Genomic DNA, 17,715 nt, shown 5'->3' on the forward strand with positions numbered 1-17,715 from the left:
TCTGTGTGTGACAATGTGTGTGACTCGTTGCAACAAATACATCAAATAATCACTCGCTTCATTCTGCGTTAGCACAGACATGAGAGTAGGATATATTAACAGTGGAACTAGAATTCTGTAACTATTAGAATTATCATACTGCTCATTCTGACCGTTCTCATATAAAACGCCATACTGTCACAACATATTTACATTCAAAGCTATTATTGAGATATTAAAATTAAGCTTTGAATGTCTGGCATCATATTTAATGACACCATTAACCTAAAATATCATCTTTTTTGGTAATACAGCCTATAAATATGTAGTTAAGATACTAAAACACTTAAAGGTTTTGGCTTTCATTTTCACTTTCAAACAGGAGCTATTTCCCGGCACAGAATATGCTGTTTTGAAAGAGATCTGAAGTAAATTGATGTTTTTGCCATCAGAAAGTTTTGTTTATGTTAGCAGGAAGTTTCTAGGCAAGAAAATGCACACATATTTAAAGTGACAGCGAAAAGTATCAGACATGCATGCAGTCATTTTGACCAATATGGTAATTTAAGGCAGAAATGCTCAGTTCTTTACTGTTTTGTAATAAAAAAAATAACAATGTCAGAAAGAAATACACCGATAGTTAGAGAACGGCAGGGTGTTATAAATATGTTAGTTTTATTTCAAAGAGTTATACAATTACAAAAATTAAAAACTCTCTGTGTATCTCTCCACTGGAACCTGCAGATGAGTGATTAATGCGCTCATAAATCAGCTGATTTGACGATGTTTTTAAATGCTTTCTCCAAAGCTTGAAACGCTGTCAGTGGTGTAATCCGCACACAAGCAGCCAATAGTGTTCAGCTGTTCTGACGACTCCTCCCTAAAAATTTCATTTGCTGTGGTTTGGTAGCTTGAATGAGCTGATGGGTAATGAGTTGTTGTCAGATCATGTAGTGTGTGACCCCCCTCTTGTGGATCATTCACGTAGTGTTGCGTAGTGTGAACACCACAGAGATTAAAAGACACAAAGTCAAGCCATGTAGTGTGAACGGCACAGCGATCTGCTGATGTTTAATATCCTGTAGTGTGAACTAGGCTTTACAGGCACCAAAAAACAGCAACACACTGTTAAGAGCAGAAAGTTCTAATGTTCTAAGGAGTCTAATAAATAATCTGAGTGTTTTAAGCTGAAACTTTACAGACACATTCTGGAGACACAAAAGACCTGCATTAAATCTTGAAAAAGTGGTAAATAGATGCCCCTTAAAGTAAATGGACTTTAACTTCAAGCCATAACAGCTCTGAAACCAGTTCTGCTCTTCTGAGGTGAGTCACAGATCAGGAATGATCAATACCTGCTTTTGGGCAACTACGGCTCTTCGTTATGAGTGTTTTGCCAGAAGCATTTGAGGCAGGATTTGTGATGAGACACACCCGACATGGATGTCAAAGAAGCAAGTGATTTTAATTGTGCCAAAGTTAGAGTCTCTGCTTTATAGTTGCCTCTAGCGGTTTAGTTTCTATGGACTGATTCTATTGCAGACACAAAAAACAAACAAACAAACAACAATTGCAAGATGTAATCTCCAATTTTCAAAGATAAAGGGTCATAATTTTGACAAAGCTGTCAAGTGCAAAATGTTAATATAGAAATTGGAGGGAAAAAAACTCAGAATTGAGAGATGTAAACTCAAAACTCTGAATTGTGTGAGAGAAAAACATTGATGCAAAAATCATTTTAAAATTTATAGTGTTATCTGATAGATGATAAATAAGTATTAAACCTGATCTAAGGATCCATGATCAGCCAGCCTACTTTTGAAACCACAATAACTGGTTTTATGCTCTGGGCCAAGGAGTGCTTGTTTGAGCTCCGCCTCTCTGAATGTGGGTGGGGTTTCGTTCAATGATAGAATACTGGGTATAATTTGGGTGTGGCTTGATTACACTCGCAGGAGATATGCAGTCACACCCACTGGCCCCGCCTCCTCAGCTTAAAACACTGGATAAATACTGCTGTCATAGAGATCACTTCACACAAACTCATTCATCATGGATCTGGCTGATGGTAAATGCTGTTCACTTATACATCTTCTACATCATTTTACTGAATGATTTTAGTGTGTAACTAAATGTTTTTTTTTTACCAGCTATTGGAGGAGAAGAGGAGGTGAAGAAGGAGGAGGGAAACGAGGTGGAGGGACTCTTTTCAAAGAAGAATAAATATAATGCGTTTGACATGACAGCGGTAAGAAGTTTTGATCATGACCGTGAATGAAAGTTTCTAATACACGAGGAAATGACCTCAACAAGATTAATAACTCAACCTTGAAAAAATTAAACATTTACTAAAATCAAATGTATAAAAATGTCCTAAAAATAAACAAAACTCTGTAGAAACAAATATTATACCAATAAAATCTGTACTAGTAGGCTAAAATCTCAATGAATCAAAAAATAACATTGATATGAAAATCACTTAAATTCATAACAAGATCTGGTCCTCTTGCATTCAGGGTCAAGCACCTGCAAATGGACCTGGTCCCGGAGTACCTCAGGGACCTGGATATGGGCCCGGACCTGGAGTGCCTCAAGGACCCGGATATGGACCTGGAGCACCTCAAGGACCTGGATATGGACCTGGAGCGCCTCAAGGACCTGGATATGGACCTGGAGCGCCTCAAGGACCTGGATATGGACCTGGAGCGCCTCAAGGACCTGGATATGGACCTGGAGCGCCTCAAGGACCTGCATATGGACCTGGACCGCCTCAAGGACCTGGATATGGACCTGGAGCGCCTCAAGGACCTGGATATGGACCTGGAGCGCCTCAAGGACCTGGATATGGACCTGGAGCACCTCAAGGACCTGGATATGGACCTGGAGCACCTCAAGGACCTGGATATGGACCTGGAGCACCTCAAGGACCCGGATATGGACCCGGAGTGCCCCAAGGACCTGGATATGGTCCTGTACCCGGAATGCCTCAAGGACCTGGATATGGCCCTGGATATGGACCACCTCAAGGACCTGGATATGGACAACCTCATGTACCTGGATATGGACCATCTCAAGGACCCGGATATGGGCCGCCTCAAGGACCCGGCTATGGACCGCCTCAAGGACCCGGATATGGATATGAACACGGACACCAACGCGGATTTGGACATCAACATGGACAGGAGCGCCATCATGGCCATGGCCATGGCCATGGACATGGACATGGACGCGGACATCATCGTGGACGCAAGTCATCGAGCAGTGATGAGGTAAACATTTGAGCTTATTTAGTAAATTCCTGCACATTCACTCAGCATCATGTCATAAAAGCCCAATTCATTTTGTGGAACATGGGATCTTTGAGCAAAAAGAAGCTTAAAAATATCTCTGTATTTTTGTCTTAGTATTAGTCTTTCCAAGTTATCTGGAGACATTAAGCAAGGTAAAACAAACCCGGCCAGTTTAAGCATGCAGAAGCAGCTGGTCAGACTTGTTCAAACCTATAGTCTTCTGTGAACTCCCTTCTGTAATGCACACTAACTGGTTTACATGCAGAAAATGATTTTGAGCTGTCATTGGGGTGGGACCTTTTCAAAAGGTACACATTTGTACTTAAAGGGTCCGTATTGGTACCTCAAAAGTATATATTAGTTCCAAAAAAAATTAAGAGGAACACTTTTGTACATTTAGTTATTAATATGGACCTTGTAGGTATAAATTTGTACGTTTTGAAAAGGTACCACCCCAGTGTCAGCTCGCCTACGTTTATTTCTGAGAGAGTAGATGAATCTCGTCAGCATACTAAGACCAAGAATCATTTGCTGACATATTAAAAGAATTAAATTAAAAGAAGCTCATTTCATTTATTGTGAAAGTTGACATTGTTCTGTCTGTCTTTACAGGACTGAAGCTGAAGGCGTGAGTTTGGACGGGGGCTTGTTGTCACACTTTAAGGTTTTGAGTCAAAAATCAAATCTGAACAAATGTTTTTCCTCAAGCAGTGGTTTTGTATGTTGGCTTTAAACGTGACCCACTTGTTGGATTTGTTTGCACAAAAAGGAGAAATAAATATCCACCAGGTCTGAGCTGTCCAAATATATGAAGTTCTATGCATTCATGCTTGGAGTCTCAGGTTCAGGGTGTCACGGTTAAACAAAGAAAAACAAATTGTGTTCATGCAATGTGTCTGCACTAGTGTATTATTCAGAATTTCGTTATTAAAAACATGTACAATGATCAGTTTTAAGTGTACTTTTTTCCTGCATTGTTAAAACTCACATGGTCAAAACCAAAATATATTTACAACAAATAACCCCGTTGACAATAAATGTGCCATTAACTTCAGTACAATAAAAATAGTGAAACACAAAGAATCTCATTATAAATGGGTTGTTTGCACATGACATCGTGAAATTCAGATGGAGGGCAGGATGTGATTTATTTTATATATGTGAATCACCAGCAGAAGTTCTAAATGTTGGTGTTTTGCATTGTTTATGTTGCTCAAATCTGTCAAAACTAGAAAGAACAAAGAGATTTTATACGAGTTACAAAAGTTGAAAACTTAAAGAAAATAAATAAAAAATGGCCTAAAATAATAGCCTGATCTCATGAGGAAACGTAGCTATTTTACTTTTTGTCATCCAGAGGCGTTGCTAGAGATAAAGCTTTACTGGGGCACAGCTCTCCCTCAAAACTAAATAAATAAATAAATAAAAGATTATATATGATTATAAATAACAGTACTGTTATTATACAATAATTATTCTAAATAACAGATATTAAATCTAAATGTAACTGGAAAAAATCTAAAGACACAACTGAAGTGATGCTAAGATCATTTAAGAAAAGAAGGCGATGCAGTGGCGCAGTAGGTAGTGCTGTCGGTTGATATTTGGTTGATTTTAGGTTGTGTCAGGTAAGGCAACCAAAATCCAACATCTGATAGACGTCATAGTGATAGCGTCCACACAACGTCAAGCTGTAGCATCATCAGACGTTGATATTTGGTTGTTTTTAGGTTGTGTTAGATATGGCAACCAAAATCCAACATCTGATAGTCATAGTGATAGCGTCCACACAACGTCAAGCTGTAGCATCATCAGACGTTGATATTTGGTTGTTTTTAGGTTGTGTTAGATATGGCAACCAAAATCCAACATCTGATAGTCATAGTGATAGCGTCCACACAACGTCAAGCTGTAGCATCATCACACGTTGATATTTGGTTGTTTTTAGGTTGTGTCAGGTATGGCAACCAAAATCCACCATCTGATAGACGTCATAGTGGTAACATCCTCACAACGTCAAGCTGTAACATCATTAGACGTTGACATTTGGTTGATTTTAGGTTGTGTTTAAAGCTGGCCAAAATCTAACGTCGAGCCAACATCTTAAACCAGCATCATATTCACATCATATACTGATATTTATTCGTTAGATATGGCAACCAAAATGCAACATTGGATAGACGTTATAGTGGTAACGTTCACACAACATCAAGCTGTAACATCATTAAACGTTGATATTTGGTTGTTTTTAGGTTGTTGGACAGTGACCAAAATACAACGTCGAGCCAACATCTTAAACCAACATCATATTGACGTCAAATACTTACGTTTATTCATCAGGTATGGCAGCCAAAATCCATCATTTGATAGACGTCATAGTGATAGCGTCCACACAACGTCAAGCTGTAGCATCATCAGACGTTGATATTTGGTTGTTTTTAGGTTGTGTCAGGTATGGCAACCAAAATCCACCATCAGATAGAAGTCATAGTGGTAACATCCTCACAACGTCAAGCTGTAACATCATTAGACGTTGATATTTGGTTGATTTTAGGTTGTGTTAAAAACTGGCCAAAATCTAACGTCAAGCCAACATCTTAAACCAGCGTCATATTCACATCATATACTGATATTAATTCGTCAGGTATGGCAACCAAAATTCAACATCGGATAGACGTCTTAGTGGTAACATCCGCACAACGTCAAGCTGTAACATCTTTAGACGTTGATATTTGGTTGATTTTAGGTTGTGTTGGAAAGTGACCAAAATCCAACGTCGAGCCAACATCTTAAACCAACATCATATTGACGTCAAATACTGACGTTTATTTATCAGCTATGGCATCCAAAATCCACCATCTGATAGACGTCATAGTGGTAGCATCAACACAACGTCAAGCTGTAGCATCATTAGATGTTGACATTTGGTTGATTTTAGGTTGTGTTAAAAGCTGGCCAAAATCCAACGTCGAGCCAACATCTTAAACCATCAAATTCACATCAAACACTGACATTTATTCATCAGGTATGGCAACCAAAATACAACATCTGATAGACGTCATAGTGGAATCATCCACACAACGTCATGCTGTAACATCGTTAGACGTTGATATTTGGTTGATTTTAGGTTGGACATTGACGTAGGCTTGACATTGGTTTCTAGTGTCAACTCAATTTTCATTTCCAAACAAAATGCAACGTTAGGGTATGACATCAATCTGACGTCATGTTGACAGCTTGTGCCTGCTCTGTGTTTAAGGCCATTTCGGTCATCATACAGTAAACATCCATCATCTTCTCATAAGTGGCCTGCATCTAAACAGTCTCTGGGTCAATGCGTGTAAAGATTTTGCACATCTTATTGGACACTTTTAATGCTTCTAAACAGTTTACTGCGATTATAGGTCGCCCATGTGTTGAGGTAGTTTATTATGATGTGATCTGATTGGACAGGAATATATTCATTCATTCATTTTCTTGTCGGCTTAGTCCCTTTATTAATCCGGGGTCGCCACAGCGGAATGAACCGCCAACTTATCCAGCAAGTTTTACGCAGCGGATGCCCTTCCAGCCGCAACCCATCTCTGGGAAACATCCACACACACATTCACACACACACACACTACGGACAATTTAGCCTACCCAATTCACCTGTCCCGCATGTCTTTGGACTGTGGGGGAAACCGGAGCACCCGGAGGAAACCCACGTGAAAGCAGGGAGAACATGCAAACTCCACACAGAAACGCCAACTGAGCCGAGGTTCAAACCAGCGACCTTCTTGCTGTGAGGCGACAGCACTACCTACTGCGCCACTGCCTCGCCTGGACAGGAATCACTGGACTGATTTTTCTAATCCCCATAGACAGGAAATAATAAAGTAGTGACTGCAGGTTGAAGGAAAGTAGTGGAGTAAAATTACAGATACTGCATTATAAATGTACTCCAGGGAAAGTAAAAGTACACATCTTTAAAACAACGTAGTAAATTACAATCCTTGGGAAAAACTACTCAACTACAGTAATCTGAGTATTTGTATTTTGTTACATTACACCACTGGTAACATTTACTAACTAAATACACCATCCAACTCAAGCAATGCACCGTGTCTGTTTATATGCACTTCGTTTTTTGTAAACTGCCTTGAAGCTCAACAAAATACTCTTCAGCATCTTGTAACACCTTTTTGCATCAAATAATAGGGAACATGGGCGTAAATCTGATTTAACAGTAAGGGGGACAATAAATATAAAATTTCTTTCGAGCATTTTTTTGAAGAGGACACAAATAATACAGCCAAATTTTACTAATAAAGATATGTCCCCGCGGTTAAAAATGGTTTCATTAATATTATTATTATAGCATGGAGACTATGTCATTATGATTATTCTCAAAGTTTTTCTCAGGTTCAATGGCAGCAAATTTTTCTTCAAAGCTATTTATTGCATTATTTTTGTGTTGTTTACAGTCAACAGTCTGACTCCTGAAGCAGAATAAATGGAGGAAAAGACATTTTTCATACTCAAAGTAACTAACTTTAAAACGTTAAAATAACCAATCATATTGTAAATCAGTGAGCCTGTTAAATCTGCTTAACGGCCACAACTCAGAAAACATTAAAAAAAATTGTTCACCCCAAAAGAATTGTCATTATCCCTTCAACAAAGCACAACACCCTTAAGTTACCTGACACTGTACATCTGACTGACCCTGCCCTGCCTGTTCCTCAATCATTACTTTCTCCTTTGCCTGTGATTGATAATGTGACATTAGTATTTTCATAAGCACTCATTTGAAAGCCAAATTACTTAATATGTGAAGTTTTTGTACTTGGCGTTTAGCTGCACTGAAAAATTATGTCCATTTTCTCTGTCATTTTATCCAATACATGACACTGCCAAGCACGTTTATTTATGCTGTAGCACATTTTATACACAATGGCAATTCAAAGTACTTTACATAAAGAATGCAAAACTATCATAAAAATACTCACAACAATAAAAACAAAGAATTAAAAAGGTTAACATTTTAATTTCAAATTAATTGAGTCACTTAAAACAGAATAGAAACTGATTATACAAAAAATACAGTGGGGTTAGTGTGCACAGTGTAGCAGTGCTCATTTGGCAAATACGCAACTAATAATATGCAAATTGTGGTCGTTAATGTTAAGTTAACATTATGCCAAGTCTTCACAAATGAAACAATGCAAGGGAAACGGCGTTAGCGTTAGCAACAAGCTAACGCTAACTAGATAAGTAATTTTAATCTCTAATACAGCAGATTCATGGACTATTACATCCTTAATCAGCATTTTTTGCCGCAACTAATTTATGAAAGAGTCTGTATTAACTACATTGAGGAGAATCGCTTTAAGGTGGGTTAAAAAACCCCTACTTACAACAGTAACTCAGCCGCAGTCTCACACACCCGACCTGTGTGCGTGTGTGAGTCAAGTGTGCCGCAAGCCTACGTTTGAGTGAAGGTTTCGGCCGTTAGATCGCCCCCTGGGGGCTGGCTGCAGTACAAGTCATAAAGCCCGCCTCCTCCGTGTTAATGAAGGAGACTTGAGCCCAAATAAAAAAAAATATTACACTTGCAATAAAATGTCCCGAAAGATAGTTCTGGTCGATTAAGGCACTGGTTATTGTGCTGAAATAGGTGCAGATCTTCATTTTTGTAAACAGTTTGTTTTTAGCAGTAATTTAATGCTGGGCGTGTCATCGTGATACATAGCTGTGATTGACAGTTTCTCAAAGCGCGGCGTCTGAGCTTCGGCAGGAGACTGAAGTAGACTGAAATGTTATTATTCGATTTCTGTGTTATTTTACCATGATAAAATGAGTTCAGCAGTAAACTATAGTTTCTGACATACATAATCCTGGTGGAACACTGTTTATTCGCTAAATTCAGGGCTTTTTTCGGGCTTTATTAGTTTGCTGATACACGCCTAGCCACCCAGATAGCAAAACACAGTTCCGGCTAGATTCTCGCCTGCCGGAGACTTATCTCTTAGAGCTCAGACTGACTAATGTTACCTCTGCTGGACCTACTCCGGATGCCTGGACTCACTGCCCGATTCCAGTCCGAGTCAATCGAGCCAGATGCGGCATCCGAGCGAGCCGGCGCTGCCGCATGCGAGCCGGAATCAGCCCGCGACGCCGCGAGTAAGTTATGCGCTGCGGCCTGGAGCTGGCGCGATTGAATATATAAAACCCTCATATTTGTTAACGTTATTACATCCATTTGTGTTGATATGACAGCAAACGCATGCTGAGAAGTTCGGGGGGCGTGGTTGATTTTACATAAAGCGTTTGATTGGAAGCTCGACTCTGCTCATTTTCGCGGCTCCTCCTCTGGCTCCATCAGACAGTCCTTCTGCGCATGTCTGGCTCCAATTTCAGCAGTCTTTTGCGACAGTTTGTGCCCGTCAAGCAGGCGTTTTGCCCTCAAGGCGTTCAATGGGGAAAAGGGCTGTCGCGTCGTCCATATTTTTTACAGTCATTGGTGTGAGTACTGAGTAGGTGAGATAAGTGACAGCACGGAGTGGACCGAACCAATCTAAGGAAGGGTAGGGGGAACTCAACTGTTTCTATATGCATTTTAAATGATAAATGCGATTTTCTTTCTACTTAGACAATTATTTTAGCTATATATACATATATTTTTCACAATTGAGAGTTTTTATTTTTGATAATTAAATTTTTTTTGGGGGGGACAACCCTCGAATGGGAGGGGACATGTCCCCCCCGGGATCTACGCCCATGAAATAGTATCAATGGCAGTGTTGATGAGAACCAGTATCGGTCAGCGGGTCTATGTATGTAAACGAATGACTCCTAATCTAAATGAACGATGATGAAATTTTTCAGTCCTGATGAATGGAGTCTTCTAATCAGCCAGCTCTTTCATAGTGGAATCCAACTCTCTTCTGTCTTCCTGATGATTCCTGATCATGATGAAGTGCTCAGATCCCACAGAAACACACACTGTGTTTTCTAATGCAACACAATATATTTGTGTGCATTTTTAGAGAGGAATAGACTGATTTCACGCAGCAGCCATTATTATAAGTGAAATCGAGGCTGCGATGGGAAGAAACCCGGAAGTATCATTGGGAGTTACATGCTGTGTAACTGACTGTATACATTTTATATTTAGTCATTTAGCAGACACTTTTATCCAAAGCGACTTACAAATGAGGACAAGGAAGCAATTTACACAACTATAAGAGCAACAATGAATAAGTGCTGTAGGCGAGTTTCAGGTCTGTAAAGTCTAAGAAGGAAAGTATTAGTAGTATTAGTTTTTTTTTTTTTTTTTTTTGTACAGTTAGTGTGATATTCAGAGAGGCAATTGCAGATTGGGAAGTGAAGTGGAGACTAAATAGTTGAGTTTTTAGTGGTTTCTTGAAGACAGCGAGTGACTCTGCTGTTCTGATGCAGTTAGGGAGTTCATTCCACCAACTGGGCAGATTGAATGCGAGAGTTCGGGAAAGTGTTGTCTTCCCTCTTTGGGATGGAACCACGAGGCGACGTTCATTCACAGAACGCAAGTTTCTGGAGGGCACATACATCTGCAGAAGTGAGAGCAGATAAGAAGGAGCAAAGCCAGAAGTCGCTTTGTAAGCAAACATCAGAGCTTTGAATTTGATGCGAGCAGCAACTGGCAGCCAGTGCAAATGGATGAGCAGCGGAGTGACATGTGCTCGTTTAGGTTCATTGAAGACCACTCATGCTGCTGCGTTCTGGAGCAGCTGAAGAGGTTTGATAGAGTTAGCTGGAAGCCCGGCTAGTAGAGAGTTGCAGTAATCCAGTTTGGAGAGAACAATCTTATCAGCGAAGAGAAAGTGAGACAAACTTATAATTTCATCGCCTTCCGGGTGACCCGAAGGTCCGTTCTGAATGAATGGTGAAAATAAAAAGGGATATCGGAGCTCATTTTCAGCTAAGTTAAGGGAAACAGCACTATTTAGCTAATGTTTTCTTTCCCCAACACAAGTTTTAAATGCCATTCATCAAACTCGAGTTAATGAACTGACTCTTTCACTATATTAGACTCGTCACGATACTGAATTAAAAGAAAAAATATATACATTTCCTGCTAATATTTAAGGCACTGTTGACAGCTTTCTTAAAACAGTGCTGATTTGCCATTGTGTTCACGTGCTCAACAGAAATGCTTGTGATTGGCCGAGAAGGTCATCAGTTCACCCTCCGCTGTTTACCGAGCACAAACACAGACGAGCGATCTGCTTGATGACTCGACTGATCTTCACTGCTGCTTCGCGCTCCAGTCACCGTGTATCTGTGTTTGCACTGGGTGAAGAGCGAAAAACAGTGCAAACTAAACACAGATACATGGAGGCTAGAGCGTGAAGCAGCCGTGAGGATCAGTCGAGTCATCCGCACTCAGCAGCGCTTCTATGTTAGCGGGAAATAGACGGTTTTAAAAATTAGGTACTGGGACAACACTATTACAGACAACATGAGGGTGTGCTAGAGAGGACTGCAGTGTTTTATCACTCACCGGGTTACATAAGTTGAAGCAGGAAAGCGTCCTCACGATGTTTAACCGCTGCCATGCAAAAAATGCTTTTCATACTGTGACAAAAGAGATTGTCACTGGCCTGCGGCAGAACTACATATACACTTTTTTCCTTCACATGCATCCATTAAAACACTGTACTCCATACTCACCATCAGCCGATCACAGGGTGCACACTGCCGGAACGCATACATACAGACAAACACGCACACATTTCTAGGTAATAATCCCGATATACATCCGATCCGTTATCACAAAGCATATATAACACTTACATGAAGCATATTCAATTACCTGTTGTTCAATTGTGTTTGTGTTTGTCTCGTCTCGCTGATCTTCCGGGCTGCGCCATGATGGCTATGGAATGCCAAAAGGGCCAAAAAGCCTATCGCGTTCATTTTATGCACAAGCGTGCACTGTGCATGGGCATAAGGGACGGCCGGTCGGAGATCCTATTTGTTGTATGTATGGGGGAGAAAGATTGTCCGGGACAATAAAACAAAAGTGGTTTATAAAAACTGAAAAATATAAAAATAGTTATGGGGTAAAACTGTATAGTATGCAAATGTAGTGTATACATATAATTAAAATGTTGATCAATGAAATGTTTATAGATATAGTTATTTGATACTTACCTGCTGTGATGATATGAGCCATTCCATACCAGTCTCCCCTGCTATATAAAGGGCAGAGTGAGCACAGTATGTTGTGGGGTGTAGGAGTAAGGTTGTAGAGTGGTGTGGAGAAGGAAGTTGATTATTGGATTTCTTTATTTGCAGAAAGAAAACGATAGCCAAGTGCTACTTGTCTTGTAAATATTTTTTTGTTTTGTTTTGTTTTGTTTTGCTGGTTATTATTTTTGGGGGATTTTTTCTACTGAGCACTGTAAGTAAAGACACTTTGCACCATAGTGCTATTTCGACTCTGCCAATTTTTGAGGATTTGAAAGGTCTAGGACCTGAAGAGAAAAATCATCTCCGTAACACATACTTAGATTTTTTGTCTTGTTTCCAGTCCAAATATCTACAAATTCTTAAATCAAGAAGCATTTTCTAGACAAGCAAAACATATTGTCTTGTTTTAAGAAATAATGTGCCAAAATGAAGTGAGTTTTTCCTTAAATCAGGCAAAATTATCTGCCAATGGGGTAAACAAAATAATCTTGTTTTTCTATTTGTGATAAGATTATTTTGCTTTCCGCACTGGCAGATTATTTTGCTGAACTGACTGTAATAGAAAGTAAGGGAATCCTGTTTTTTTTTTATTATTATTATTAATTTTATTAATAAGTGTTTTCATGCCTAAATAAAATTAAAACACATTACAGATTCACATTTAAGAGGATGCGGTGTCCCCTGGTGGTTTGGCGGTATGTTTTGCGTAGGGAGGTTCGGCTCTTTGATGTTTATTGCCACTTTTCATAGAAAGATTGAAAATACGGGAGAAATACAGGAAAAACGGGAGGGTTGTTGCTGTGAGGCCACAGTGCTAACCACTTAGCCACCGTGTCACCCTTAAAAAAGCAATTCTTGAACACAATATTCAGCACCTGAGGAAACCACGCCTTGGGCTATTCTTAGAAAAGTCTGTTTACTTCTGAGCTTTCTATGAAGTTTTAGTTTGAAAACTTAAACCTACATTATAGCCAAAATAAAATTCACTAAATTAAAAATTTAAGGGTTTGCTAATTTATTTCAGTTGATGTATTTAACAATTTAGCATTTGGCAAACACTTTCATCCACATTGACTTACAGTGCATTCATTTTATACCCTCGGTATTTTGAGCAGATCACTTGAGTAAATGACCCTGAAATGGCTGAAAATCATTCATTCATTGATTTTTCTTTTGGCTTAGTTCCTTTATTAATCTGGGGTCGCCACAGCGGAATGAACTGCCAACTTATCCAGCATATGTTTTTAAGCAGCGGATGCCCTTCCAGCTGCAACCCATCAAAACATCCATTCACACACATATAGCATGGATAATTTAGCTCACCCAATTCACCTGTACCGCATGTTTTTGGACTTGTGGGGGAAACCCACGCCGACACGGGGAGAACATGCAAACTGAAACGCCAACTGGCCCAGCCAAGGCTTGAACCAGCGGCCTTCTTGCTGTTAGATGAACGTGCTACCCACTGCGCCACCGTGCAGCCCAGCTGAAAATCAATTATAGTGTTTATCGAATAGACTTTTCTTCAGACTTTAAAATCTCGGCTCTCTGTGTCACGGGTTATCTTTTGAGTGTTTGACAAAAGCATTCGAGGCAGGACTCTGGTAATGAGACACACCCGAGACGTTAAAAGAACTAGAAAAACTGCTTTTGCTGGTTAATGTTTGTTCCATCCAGCACTATTTGTGCCAAGGGTTTATATATGCTGTTTTATAGTTCCCTGGTTCATGTCATTGCTACTTTTATTGCACATTTCTGACTTCTGTTCTTGAATACGAAGGAAGTCTAAAATAATCACAACTGTAAGGAAAAAACGACCAGTTCGTGATAGCTAGCTGATGATGATGATGATGATGACGATGATGATGGTTGACTTTTTAATATGTTTTATAATGTGGTAGATACATTAAAAGAAGGCAAAAAAAAACAACAATTGTAAGTTGTAACCTCAGGTTTTTAAGCAAAAAGGGTCATAATTGTTAGTTTTACACTCAGAATTTAAAGGAAAATATGTTTTAATTAATAGATTTAAATAACTGTGAAATTTAAACTTAAAATGTTAAAACTTAGTCAGAATTGAGAGATGTAGCTTGCATGAGTAAGACAAAAAGCGATTAAAAAATAATCAGTGATATGAAACACGACATATACAAAAAAATCTGTAATTTAACGGTTTATTTTCGGCAGCTGGGGTGCCGTAAATAAACATAAAATAACGGCCATTAAATTACACACATTTACAGTAAAATAACGGATACTGAATGACAGAAATTTTAATTTAACATAATTTAATATCTGTTATTTTCTGATATATTTCTGTAATTTAACGGTCGTTATTTTAGCTGCCGGAAATGAACCGTAAAATTACGGATTTTTTATTTTTTTACAGTGTTAAACACGATCTAAACCAGGGGTCTCAAACTCGCGGCCCGCGGGCCATTTGCGGCCCTCGGTGCAATATTTTGTGGTCCGCGCCGACCGCTGTACACTGACAGAATCAGCGGAGCGGGGAGAGAGAGCGCTTCCCGCTCCGCTGATTCTATTCGTACACAGCGGTCACTGGCATTCCCCGCCCGCCGTGTAAACAAAGGGGCGGGGATGCCGGTGACGTCACCACGCACCCCGCCCCTTTGTTAGACGCTGTGACGGGCGGGAAGAACCAAGGTAAGCTGTTCCCGCCCCTGCCTGCCACTTAGCTACAGCCTGCATCTATATATTATAGGTAGATACAGACTGGTACAGACTGATGTGACTGGAGTGGGGTGGGGGTGTTTTATTTATACATATACGCCTTTTTTTTAGGTGCAGGGAATGGAAGTTTTGAGTGAGTTCCCCCACTTTTTTCCCTAGGACTTGGCCTTTTTGGGACCACATATTTGTGTGAGAAGTTATTCTCCACCTTGAACTTCAATAAGTCAAAGTACAGGTCTAGACTTAATGATGATCATCTTCAAGCCATACTGAGGGTCTCAACTGCTTCCGCTCTAAAGCCAAATGTGGTTCAGATTTGTGAGAAGAAGCGCTGTCAAGTCTCTGGCAGCAAGGAGTAGGCAAAAGATGCCATGTTCAGAAGAACTGTTCATAATCTTCACTGAATGTTCTATTAATGTTCAGGACACTTCATGTTCAGAAGAAATAATTAAAACTGTTAATAATGACATTTGAGGACCTTTTTTTGTGAAATCCCTTTTGCGGCCCAGCCTCACCCAGACTTTGCCTCCTGCGGCCCCCAGGTAAATTGAGTTTGAGACCCCTGATCTAAACATTCCTTATGTATCCATCATGCTCAGCCATACCTACCAACGTCTATTGGTCAATCATGCAATTAGTTAATTAATATTCATGAGTTGAACATTAACTGTAGGGGACTATAAGGGTTATTTGCATAACATTAACAGGCTAGTTCATCTAACATACAGTTGAAGTCAAAATTATTAGCCCCCCTGAATTATTAGCCCAATTTCTGTTGAGCAGATTTCTTCAGCACATTTCTAAACATAATAGTTTAATAACTCATTTCTAATAACTGATTTATTTTATCTTTGCCATGATGACAGTACATTATATTTTACTACATGTTCTTCAAGACACTGCTACACAGCTTAATAATAATAATAATAATAATACCCTGCTGAAAAATCCATCTTAAACCAGCCTAGGCTGGTTGGCTGGTTTTAGCTGGTTGATCAGGCTGGTTTTAGAGGGGTTTTGGCCATTTCCAGGCTGGTTTCCAGCCATTTCCAGCCTGGTCTTAGCTGGTCAGCCTGGAAAATGACCAGCTAAATCCAGCTAAAACCAGCTTGACCAGCCTGGTTTAAGCTGGACATAACTGGTTTTGGCTGGGCTCCCAGCCTGGCTAAGCTGGTCAAGCTGGTTTTAACTGGTCATCTCCCAGCCTGACCAGCTAAAACCAGGCTGGAAATGGCTGGAAACCAGCCTGGAAATGGCCAAAACCCCTCTAAAACCAGCCTGGTCGACCAGCTAAAACCAGCCAACCAGCCTAGGCTGGTTTAAGCTGGATTTCTCAGTAGGGTAGTAATACCTTTTATTTAAAGGCATCTTTCAGAGCACTCATGGACACCTTACAGTATGTCACAGCCACATTATAAAAACAAGACAGAAGAGTAATAAAACATAGTATTAATCCAGAAAGTCATTAAAAGCAATCCTAAACAGAAAGGTTTTATCCAGCCTGATCTCACGAGAAAACGTAAGTATTTTACGTTTTGTTGTACGATTTTAAAAAGGAGGTGTGGCACCTAACCCCACCCCTAAACCCACTGTCATTGGGGGATGAGCGAATCGTACTGAATGGTACGAATTAGATTGTACGAATTCATACGAATTAGCCACTAAATGAAAAAGTTACGAATTGCCGTGAGATTGCGTTGAATAATCAATCCTTGATGTAACCAGAGCATGAACAAGCACTTCAGTATTTTGTTGGGATAGTGAAAGGCGCAGTCTTGCAATGTTACGTAAATGAAAACATGCAGATTGTGAAATATTACTAATATGTGAATTAAACGAAAGCATGCCATCTAGTATAACCCCGAGACTTTTAACATGAGTTGTAAATTTTACTGGAGAATTATTGATAGATATAGTAAAGGACATTAACTTTAAAGTGACATTTAAAGGCTTAACTAGGATAATTAGATTAGATTAGATTAGATTAGATTAGATTAGATTAGATTAGATTAGATTAGATTAGATTAGATTCAACTTTATTGTCATTACACATGTACAAGTACAATGCAAAGAAATGCAGTTTAGGTCTAACCAGCAGTGCAATAGCAGCAAGTGCAGGATACAGGAATAAGTTATAAAGTGCAGTTATAGAAAACTATGGTGATATTTACAGATGGATGTACTATCAAGATTATATACAGGTTGGATAAGCTATGAGCAGATTTACAATATATGAATATATGTGCAGGTTGCTATTAAAAATCAGTAGTGTGCAGATAAATAAACATGATTACAAGTGTATATGTTACAATATATGAATATATGTACAGGGATAGATAAACATGATTGTTAACTAGGCAGGTTAAGGTAATTAGGTTATTAAGTTATTAAGTATTAAGTTATTTTATAATGATGGTTTGTTCTGTAGACTATCGAAAAAATATAGCTTAAAGGGGCTAATAATATTGACCTTAAAATGGCTTTTAAAAAATTAAAAACTGCTGTTATTCTTGCTGAAATAAAACAAATAAGACTT

The 17,715-nt window shown here is 39.3% G+C and overlaps 1 protein-coding gene across 1 annotated transcript; it reads left to right on the plus strand.

The window, feature by feature from the left end:
* Positions 1-2,014: 2,014 nt before the first annotated feature.
* si:ch1073-340i21.3 lies at positions 2,015-4,212 on the plus strand. Its single transcript, NM_001305575.2, has 4 exons — positions 2,015-2,047; positions 2,130-2,227; positions 2,496-3,248; positions 3,882-4,212. The coding sequence occupies exons 1-4, from the start codon at positions 2,032-2,034 to the stop codon at positions 3,885-3,887; spliced, it is 873 nt and encodes a 290-aa protein (NP_001292504.2). The 5' UTR covers positions 2,015-2,031; the 3' UTR covers positions 3,888-4,212.
* Positions 4,213-17,715: the final 13,503 nt, after the last annotated feature.

The sequence above is a fragment of the Danio rerio genome, chromosome 15 (genome assembly GCF_052040795.2).
Source record: "Danio rerio strain M-AB ecotype USA chromosome 15, GRCz13ab, whole genome shotgun sequence".
NCBI classification, from domain to species: Eukaryota; Metazoa; Chordata; class Actinopteri; order Cypriniformes; family Danionidae; genus Danio; species Danio rerio.

Excerpts from the sequence above, each read along its gene's own strand:
- si:ch1073-340i21.3 (NM_001305575.2), top strand. Across the intron at positions 2,228-2,495 it reads ATGCGTTTGACATGACAGCG|GGTCAAGCACCTGCAAATGG; the intron begins GTAAGAAGTTTT and ends TCTTGCATTCAG.